Raw genomic sequence first — 11,271 nt, forward strand, 5'->3', positions numbered from 1 at the left:
CACTGATGACTTCTGTTCGTTCTGCATATGTAGTAATTCAGAGACTATTATATAGACTATATTATCTGCATACATTCTAATTTAATCAGATCTACCTTCACTACACTACACATCATATTTTAACTCATACTGTGAATATGGTTAGATTTATATGCTAATGTAGAATGGTTTTATGGGTAACAAAAATGTCATTTGGCTCCCCAAAATTCTCCTCTATTGGGAGCTAGGTTAAAAAAACACACAAAAACACATTATTAAAGTTATGCTGTTGGTTAATAATTTTGTCCTTGTCAAAACGTTAATACATCATATGTAATTTGGACTCATGCTAAAGAGTCTTGCCCAGAACTTGTAGTCTCTGCTCCACCTTTATAATTAGATTATTTTCTTTGTTTTTTGAGAAATAAGTTTATTTTCTCCTATGAACCATGCTAAGCCTTACACACAAGACTGCATAGAAGTTTACCCCCTTGTTTTCCTTCTACATTTCTCTTTTCTTCTGCCTTCCTTCTGCATTCTCTGTCAAGGTGTGAACTGCTATGCAGAATACAGCATTTTAAATACAATTATTTGTATTTATGTTTATGAAGTTCTTTGATAAATTAACTTAAAAATTACACACACGAGTTTTTAGAAGTCATCCGTTTGCTTGTTTGGATTTTTAGACTTGTCAGTTCCTCTTCACTCATGACTATACACTCTTTCCTTGTTATTTTTCCACAGTTCCTACAGTTTTGTATAATGTCTTTCACTTAATGAATACTAAATTTCTTTTTCTAGTAAGGGGTTTTTTTCTGACTTGAATATTGACTTGACTACCAAATATATCTACTTATATATTAAACGTAGTACCAAACACACTGCTTGCACAAATCGCGTGCATGTCCATTTCTGTGTGCCTAGAGCAGAAGCCAGAATCTTCCACAAGGTGAGCCACCTTCCACTCTCTCCTGTGTGTCAACAGGTCCCACTTGTTGACCACCCATCTTGTGTCAGATATTATAGTAAGCGCTTGTGTTGTGTACTTTGACCTGTGTTCCCCAACTTCACTGAGTAAACGTAATCATCATTGATTTTCAGTTGAAGCATCACATCCCCTGGGAAGTTTTCTGTGATTCTGATGACTGTCTAAGCCTACACACCAGTCCTGTGCTCTCCTTTTTCTTTCTTATTTTTTTTTTTTTTTTGAGGAAGATTAGCCCTTGTAACATCCGCTGCCAATCCTTTTCTTTTTGCTGAGGAAGACTGGCCCTGAGTTAACATCCATGCCCATCTTCCTCCACTCTATATGCGGGAAGCCTACCGCAGCATAGTGTGCCAAGCGGTGCCATGTCCGCACCCAGGATCCGAACCACCGAACCCCAGGCCTCCAAAGCCGAACGTGCTCACTTAACCACCGTGCCACCGGGCCGGCCCCACCCCTTACAAACAAAATTTGCCAGTGCTTAGCTGAGGAATATGTTTGTTGTGATCACTTCTTTCTCACTGTGATAGCAACTACAGTAACACAGTTTTACGCATATTGTCAACATCCAAAGAATATGCTCTGAATAAATTTATATGTCCTAAATTTACCAAACACACAGAGACAAAGCTATTTCTTCTTGTTTGTACTTAACTTCATTTTGCTCTCATACTGAATACGCTTGTTAATTTTTCTGTGTCTCTGACTTCTTTACTAGAAAATTTTGTGGTCTTTTGCTTTTTTCTTTTAAAGAGGAGCTGTTTTTATTAATTAAGTCACATTTTGATGTGGTCTTTACAGTTGTGACAAAAGTTATAACCGCCTTCTCTTTTTTCCCCTGGTCATTCAAATAGGTAATTGTATTTTCACTGATACCGTGTTTCCATCCTCACTGTTACCAATTATGGCAGTGTTAAATCCAGGGTTCATGGGTTTTTTGAAGCTGAGTTTATGTCAAGGCTGCTCCACAGTAATTTTCTCAGGCATCAAGAATGAATTGCTATAATGGGAGCTTGAATGTTTTCAATTTTCAGTGTTTCAATGCTTATAATCCTAAATCAGTGAAAAAGATTTCCTTTGAAACCACAATTTTGTTTGTGAACAGTTTCTCTTTGTTTTTTAACTATATTTTATTCATACTGAAGTCGAAGAAGAGCCACATCTGATGACTTGCCCAGTTGATACTGTGAAGACCACAGGGTGGCAGTTACTTATCTGGGGAAGAACTGCTGACTTAGGCTCACAGTTGGCCTGAAAACTAGAATCCCCCAGGGAATTTTGCGACATACACAACATATACGTTTGATTAAATTCAGAAGTAGCGGATAGTGATTGCTGCAGTCTACCTACTTTTCTTTACCTTTCTCCTATTTCTCAGGCTATATATGCATCACTATGTAAACTTACTCAGTTCAACATGCTACGGGCATTACTTGATGCTCAAATTTGCTTTTTTCTTACAAGATATCACACACTATTGTAAGACAGCATTCAATAAACTAATTGACAGTGACACGTAACCTACTGATTTCTGTTTATCTTTCAATAAATATTTGAAAGGAGCCAGCAATTTCTAATGAGTGTTATTACTGCAACCAGTCTTTTGGATTGATGAAGGGAGAAATACATACACACATGCACACAGAATGGATGCTTTCATTAAACAATATGAAGTTGATGGTACAGCTGATGTCATTTCTGGATATTTCTTATATTAAGATTCCTAGTTATAAATCCACCTATTTACTATTAAGATATTTCATATGTATTTTTGAAGTCTTTATAAAATATGTAAGTTATAAGTCCCACAACTAATTTTAATTCGAGCAGGTGAAATCTTTTTTTCACAGAAAAATATGCCCAAAGTTTCACAAAAGGAAGCATTACTATGGTTGCAAAACTTACCATACTTACTTTTCTGTCAATCAGTCATAACTTCCTTAAGTTGTTTAAGAATAATAATGCATGGGCCCAGCCCAGTGGCATAGCAGTTAAGCTCACACGCTCCGCTTCTGTGGCCCGGGGTTTGCTGGTTCCGATCCAGTTGCAGACCCATTGCACAGCTTATCAAGCCATGCGGTGGCAGGTGTCCCACATATAAAGTAGAGGAAGATGGGCACGCATGTTAGCTCAGGGCTAATCTTCCTCAAAAAGAAAAAAAAATAATAATTCTTAAAAGTAGTTAGTTGAAAATGGTAGGTTTGATGAAGATTTCCATGTGAGCGTCTCCTCACTTTTGCTTAGACATCCATGTTCACACTCACAGCTTCTCTGAACAGTAGAATGCTCTCTGAGATTGCTGTCTCCAATAAGCTGGATAGATTTTCTCACGAAAGGCCTAAGAAATATTTTCTTGTGTATTTTAACATTTAAAATGTGGTGAAAGATCATCTTAATGGCAGTGGAATGCCAGAAACTCTCCTCTCTTTTGAAAGAGTTGAGTTTCAATATCTCTGGACAGGGACAGAGGTTTGAACAATACCAAACTTGATTTTTCTCTTTAGTTTGCTCTACCTGCAAATAAATGAATAAACACAAGGGCCTTGGTGATTTACACTGAAAAGTCACTAATAGATCTTCAGGCTAATTTTAATTGGCAAAAGCAAAATTACTGACAAAAGCTGGTTCCAGTGTCCCTGGAGACAAGGGGAGAAGTGTCAGCTTATTTCATTCATTTTCTTATTTTTCTTAATAGCTATATTGAAGGAAAATAAATGTACAATAAACTGCACATATTTGAAGTGTACAATTTGATGTTTTGACATATGTACATTCCCGTGAAAATATTAACACAATCCAAAGAGTGAACATGTTCATCACCCCCAAAAGTGTCCTTTTGCACCTTTGAAATCCCATGTGCCCCCCTCTTTCTGCACTCTTCCATTCCTCAGGCAACCACTGAGAACATGTCTATCACTGCAGATTAGTTTGCTTTCTTGTAAAAATTTAAGTAAATACAATAATGAAATATTGGGGTTTTTTTGCCCGGCTCCTTTCAGTGAGGAGGAATTTAAGATTTATCCCTGTTTTTATCAATGGTTCACTCCTGTTTACTTCTGAGTAATATTCCAGTGTTGGTGGACCTGAGGAACTTTTCCAGTTTGTGACTATTACAAGTTAAGCTGTTATGAACAGTTGTGCACTAGATTTCTATGGAAATATGCTTTCATTTCTCTTGGGTAAATACCTTGGAATGAGAATGAATGGTTGGTTAGTTTATAGGTTAGGTGTGTGTTTAGCTTTTGAAGAGCCTGTCAAACTGTTTTCAACATGCCTTTAGCGTTTACATTCCCATTGTCAGTGTCTGAGAGTTCCAGTTACTATACGTCAATGCCAACACTTACCATAACCAGTCTTTATTCTAGTGCGCGTATGGTGATATCTCATTGCTGTTTTCATTTACAATTCCCTAATGACAAATGATGTTACCCAGCTTTGCATACGCTTACTTAATATTTGCATATCTTCTCTGGTGTGGTATCTGTGCAGATCTTTCGCTCATTTTTAAAAAAGCTTGTTTTCCTATTGTTGAGTCACAAGAGTTCTTTATATATATTCTGATACAAGTCTTTTATCAAATAGGTAATTTTTCAATATTTTCTCCCTTGTGTGGGTGTTCCAGTTTCTGAATGGTGTCCTTTGAGCAAAAGTAAATTAATTTGAATGAAGTCAAATTGACTTATGCATATCTTTTACCACTTGTATTTCTGGTGTCTTATGCAAGAAACCATTGTCTAACCCAAGGTCACAAAGATTTACTCTTATGTTTTCCTCTAAGAATTTTAGAGTTTTATCTTTTACATTTGTTCTAGGATTCATTTGGAGTAAACTTTTGTATATGGCATGAGAAAGACGTCTAAATTCATTCTTTTGCATATGTATACCAGTTCTCTAGCACCGTTTGTTGAAAGTATTATTGTTTTCCTACTGAATTGTCTTGGAACCCTTTGTTATAAATCGGTTCACCACTGTAGTGGGTTGAATAGTGTCCCTGAAAAATATAAGTCAAAGTTCTAACCCGCAGAACCTGCAGCTGTCACCCTCTTTGGAAAAGGGTCTTTGCAGATGTAACTAAGCTAAGAATTTTGAGGAGGCCTTAAATCCGGTGACTGGCATCCTTATGGGAAGAAAGCCATGTGAAGACGGAGGCAGAGGTTAGAATCATGCTGCCATAAATCGAGGAATTCTGAAGGCCACCAGAAGCTGAAAGCAGTATGGAAGTATTGTACTTTTTTTTCTTGGCGTACACAGTCTTCCTGTGGGGAAGCTTTTTAGTTATTAAACATTGTTTCAGAAAAAAAATAAATTGTGTGTTAAGATACGTATTGGGTAGAACAGCTAGCGAGCAGGGTGATTGAACGGCACAGCTCAAGAGCACACAGGAAAGATCCAATGTTTAAGATGTTTATGGTGAATATGGTACTTATATGCTTAGAAGAAAATCACTTCTTGTTTGTTCCTGAGTCCTTGGTTTTGTCCTAACTTTTGTATAATTTTATATCATTGTAGGAAAAAATGTAAACAGCAAAGGGTCAGTAATTCCCAGGAGACAGAACAGGCCATTTGCTGACTTTGGTTTGGTTTGCTCTCCTTTTTCAGGTTTCTTAAAATGGAAGATTAGGTTACTGATTTCAGATCCTTCTTCTTTTTTGATATATGTTTACTGCTATAAATTTCTCTGTAAGCACTGCTCGAGCCTGCATCCTGTAAATTCTGATATGCCGTGTTTCTCTTTTCATTCATCTCAAAGTATTCTCTCATTTCTCGTGTGATTTATTCCTGGATCTATTGGCTATTTAGAAATGTCTTGTTTGTTTTTCATATAATTATAAATTTCCCAAATTTTCTTCATTTTTTGATTTATAATTTTATTACATTGTGGTTAGAGAACATAATTCGTGTGATTTAAATGCTTTTCAAATAGTAATTCTTGTTATATTGCCTAGTATATGATCTGGCCTAGATAATCTTCATGTATGTTTGAGAAGAACATGTGTCTTGATGTTGTTTGGTGGAGTATTGACATGTAAAACTGTATATATAGAATGTTTTAAATTAGATATATTGGAATATATAGTATCTCTTTCCATTATTTTATGTCTTTTATTTCTTTTCTTGAGAAATGCCTTAACTATGGTGTTGCATGTTTTGTTATAGGAACTACACACGCACGTATGTATTTATGTCACCTGTCTATCAAGATAGCTATCTGGATAATATTTAGGTCTTTAATACATTTGAGATTTGTTATTGGGTATGTTGTGAAAAATATGTTTAATGTATTTACAGAAGAGTAAGTTACAGTAACAATATTCATTATGTAGTCAATAATTTTCACCATGAACTTACATTCCATCTTTGTAATCAAATATATTAGTTTATTTACACAAACCTATTTTTTTGTTTTGTGCATTAACCATCCCAAGGCCAATAAGATTTTTAAATTTACTTCACTGGATCTTATTTGTACATTTGTGGGGTATTAGTGAGTTTTAATTCTTCCAAGTGGGTCTAGAAATAATTTTTTTGTAATTGATAACATCATTATTGGAATTATTGGAATTCTAATGAGATTTGCATTGACTTGTATATGTTAATTTTGGTGAATTATTATATTTTTCATGTAAATCTTTGCATCTAAGAATAAAGTTTTTAATTTTATTCCTCAGATCTTGTTTAATATCTTTAAATTGATTGCCAAAACCAAGCTCTATTTCCCTCATCCATCCCATCAGTGGCAGTCACTAATTTGTTCTCCATTTCTGTAATTTCAGTATTTTATAAACAAATCATAGAGTACATGACTTTTGGTATTGGTTTCTTCCACTTGGCATAACTGCCTGGAGATTCATCCAAGTCATTGTCTGTATCAGTAGTTTGTTTCTTCGTATTACTTTATAAAACCCCAAAATTGGCCACAATCCAGATGTTATTTAATATCAACTGTGTGTTTTTTAATATTTCTAAGTAGTATTCTATGGTATGGATGTGTAATAGTTTGATCGACCATTCACTCTTTGGAGGGTATCTGGGTTGTTACCAATTTTTGATTATTATAAAGTTGCTAGGAATATTTATACACAGGTTTTATCTGGGATAAATGCCCGAGAGTAGTGCAATCACTAGGTAGTATGCAGTGTGTTCTTTCTCTTAAGAATTACATGCAGGCTTTCAACAAATTTGGTGAATCTGAGTGTGCTAGCAGTGAAGAGAAGTAAAGCTAAGAATTTTACTTTTTGAATAAATCTGTATGTTATGTTCTTCATATTGCTAATATAGTCTTGCATTAAATTCTACTTTAATTTGCATAATAACACAACAGCAATTTTCCTTTACATTCAGAGAGAATATCAGATTCATTTTCAAACTGAAGAACAGGAATTTATCAGTGAATTGTGCTAATTTTTCATTAAATAGATCTAATTGGTTGGCCCTCACTCATTATCAATCAACAACTCCAGAGAACCTGCTTACTTTTTTTAAAGAAGGCAAAATTAAACCATGTGTAGATAAACATAATGAGTCAATACATATCTTCCAATCTGAACCTTTTTGAGTATCAAAGTTTTCTAGTCTATATGAAGAGGTTGTTTGGATATTCTCTTTTTTACTGTTCATGTAGCAAAGCAACTACTTTAAACTCCTAAACAGATAAGTAGAAGTTCAGTGTACACAAAAAAATGTGCTATTGTCTATTTTGCTCATAAAGTATAAAATCATAAATGATTAATATTTTATCAAAGAGGAAGCATCAAGTGTCAACTTTAAATCATCTTGATAAATTATTTGACTATGACATATATAATATTGAATTTCCTTTTAATTTTGAAACGGAAAGTTCCAATATCTAATTTAAATACCTAGGACAAAAAAGGATGTTTTTTTGTTTTTTGGTGGTTTTTTTTGTGATACAAGACATAACCTAGGGATTGGTGAATGCACTCTCTTTAAAAAACATTTAAGTTTTGGGGCTGGCCCCATGGCCGAGTGGTTAAGTTCGCGCGCTCCGCTGCAGGCGGCCCAGTGTTTCGTTGGTTCGAATCCTGGGCGCGGACATGGCACTGCTCATCAAACCACGCTGAGGCAGCGTCCCACATGCCACAACTAGAAGGACCCACAACGAAGAATACACAACTATGTACCGGGGGGGGCTTTGAGGAGAAAAAGGAAAAAATAAAATCTTTAAAAAAAAAAATTTAAGTTTTCCAGCAGAAATTAATAAAAACTAGTTCTCAAATAATTTTCATCCTGGATGGTCCCTTCAGCTTAAGGGGTCTGTGTTCAAAAATGAAAGGCTGCTTTTAGGTTAGTGCCTGGCAGGCTGCTCCCGTGATGACTCTGCCAAGCAGCACTTGAGGGGTACCATCCAAACTTCCGGACAATGCTTTACACTTATGGAACCTGAAAGACTAGCCACATGATGAGCGCATCTTGCAGACGGCCTGACCTAGAATTCAGCAGCCATAGGGCTTATCCTCCTGTGGCTTGATTTCAAATTACACATATATGACTTTGGGAGTAGTAAATATGTCTATTTTTTGGAGGGGAGGTTGAGGTGAGATTCAAGATTTATAGGAAGTGGTAGGCTGAGGAAAACATTATGTTAAATGGAAAAGTGAATGAATTCCCCATTTGCTACAAAACATTGCTGTTGTTCTAACTTTGCTTGTTAGTGTGAGATCCAGGTGGACAGAATAGGCAGGCTTCCCCAAATTCACATCCTTTCAATTCTATTTTGAAGTACAGTCAGGGACCAAGGGAAAATTGCAGAGAGATAAAGGAGTTGAATTCCTTTAGCTGGCCTATAAGTTTAAGAGTTACTCCCTGGAGAGAAGTGGGTGGATGAAAACGTAGCTGCATAGAAGCCTATCTTTCACTATTTATACCCAAAGGATGAAAAATTATAAAGATGGACAAGTAAATTCTACACTAGAAGTGGACAAACTTTTCCTGTAAAAGGCCAGATAGTAAACATTTGTGGCTTTTTGGGTTATGAACTCTGTTAAACTATTCAACCCTGCCAATAAAAACAAACATAAACAACATTCAAATCAGTGGGAGTGGGCATGTTACAATAAAACTTTACTTATGAGAACCAGTGGTGGATGGATTTTACCCTCAGGCCTTAGTTTTCTGACTCTTGCTCTAGAATGTGGTCCTCACTCTTAAGGTACTCCTAAGTGGCTTTCTCAGTGTTCAGCTAGAAGTCTGCGGTTTGAAGAGATAGTAACAAGGTCTCATCACTTTAACTGAGCCCAAACTCCAAGCCCACAGACTGCTGGGTGCCAATATCTCTGTTGAACCCTCAGCCTGGTCACTGGTAAACCTGGACTACACTTGCCCTACATGTGTTCAGTCAATCCCTCAGCCAATGATACATGGGGAACTTCTTCTGCCCAGATTCCAGCACAATGTAGCACTAAACTGAGGATACTAACCACTTCAGCTGACCAGATCTTTGCCAGCTCAACTTAGAGAGACAACCATGTTGAGCTTAATCTCTAGCTCATAGTGTGGACTGAGCTAGTGCGAATTGTGGACTCATTTACTGAATTCCCCTTATCTAGAGAGATACAGTTTGAGCTGCTTGTTGTCAAAAGTTTCTTCATGTAGTTGACTCAGTTTTATGATTATTTAGGGCAGAAAACATGGGCTCAAACTAGTCGCTCTGACAGAGCTGGAAGCAAAATACTCTGGTTATTTTTAATCTTGTTTCATTTTTTGTTTGTGCACTCATGTATCTGTGCTTGCATGTGATTGCTAAGCAGCTGTGGTCTAAACTTTTCTCCTGTTTCTTGAAGACAATCTTCTAAATATTCTGGCTTGCTTATATCTTTTGCCCATCACATTTGTTTCCAGATTTTGGCTTTTTTTTTTACTTTGGTTACAATATGTTTTAATTGTGCTTGATGCGTCCATTTTGAGTGCTCTTCTTTTAAAGTTTGTCTTATTAATACCTTAAAACAAAAATGAAGTATGTTTCCCTATATTTCAAATTTCTTTCAGCATATTTACATATGTATATTAAAGGAGTTCAGCAGAACTATTGTTCCAAAAATGTCCTATGAATCATAAACACTATATTTTAATGTTATGTAATTTCTTTTTGGATAATAACAGAAAAACTTAGTGAGAGATGAGGGAAGAGTTTCTTTCCTGGAAACAAATTCTCATGTTGTTTCATTGCTGGAAACAATTCTGATTGAGATAAAAGAGAGAAAGAAATGATTTGTTTCAAATAGGTTCACAAATCAAGATTTGAAGCATTGTGAGAAGGTTCGTCAGACTGAACTAGTTAGGACTACCAGAAAAAATGTTAAGGGATGAATCGTATTAATTTCATTTGATTATTCAAATTCAGTGTACTCTTATTTGTGTAAGAGAAATGCAATTTTTTTGATTGTGTTATTGAAAGCTTGTTTCACTTGCTTGTTCCTCAAAGTATAAATGAAGGGGTTCAACAAAGGAGCAACAGAGGTAGTGAGCACAGATACCCCTTTATTGATGTCCACCTCTTCTTTGGCTGAAGGCTTCATGTAGATGAAAATACAGCTGCCATAGGTGATGGAAACAACAATCATGTGAGAAGAACAAGTGGAAAAAGCTCTTTTTCTTTGTGAAGTAGAAGGGAATTTTAGAATTGTCCTGATGATAATCATATACGAAAGAATGACACCTACCAGGGTAATGATGAATGTCAATACTGCACAGATTATAACCGTCTGTTCTATGAACCACGTATCTGAGCATGAAATCTTAAATAGGGGAGCTGCATCACAGCCAAAATGATCAATAGTATTGGAGTCACAGAACTCCAGCTGGAGGCCCATACCAAGGGGTGTGATGATGATCATCAACCCAGAGACCCAGCAGCAGAGGACAAGGATGGTACAGACTCTGTTGTTCATGATGGTCATGTAATGCAGGGGTTTACAGATGGCCACATAGCGGTCATAGGACATGGCTGCCAGAAGAAAAAATTCTGTGGCCCCAAAAAGTCCAATAAAAAATATTTGACTAGCACAGGCATTGTAAGTAATGGTGTTGTCCCCAGTTGATAAACTGTACAGAAATCTGGGAATACAGACTGTTGTGAATGAGATTTCTAAGATGGAGAAGTTTTGAAGAAAAAAATACATAGGTGTTCTAAGATGAGAATCCATGAGTGTAAGAATGATAATGGTCAGATTTCCAGTAATGCTCAGAACATAGGTGAGAAACAAGAAGATAAAAATCAGAACTTGCAGGCGTGCGTCCTCTGTAAGTCCCAACAGGATGAATGTTGTTATTGCTGTGTGATTTCCCAT

General features: G+C 36.1%; 1 protein-coding gene across 1 annotated transcript; it reads right to left on the reverse strand.

Annotated features, from left to right (window-relative positions):
- Nucleotides 1–10,332: 10,332 nt before the first annotated feature.
- OR6C2L (olfactory receptor family 6 subfamily C member 2L) lies at nucleotides 10,333–11,271 on the reverse strand. Its single transcript, NM_001390930.1, is given in 1 exon segment — nucleotides 10,333–11,271. A coding segment is annotated over 1 exon segment (939 nt).

The sequence above is a fragment of the Equus caballus genome, chromosome 6, assembly GCF_041296265.1.
Source record: "Equus caballus isolate H_3958 breed thoroughbred chromosome 6, TB-T2T, whole genome shotgun sequence".
NCBI classification, from domain to species: domain Eukaryota; kingdom Metazoa; phylum Chordata; class Mammalia; order Perissodactyla; family Equidae; genus Equus; species Equus caballus.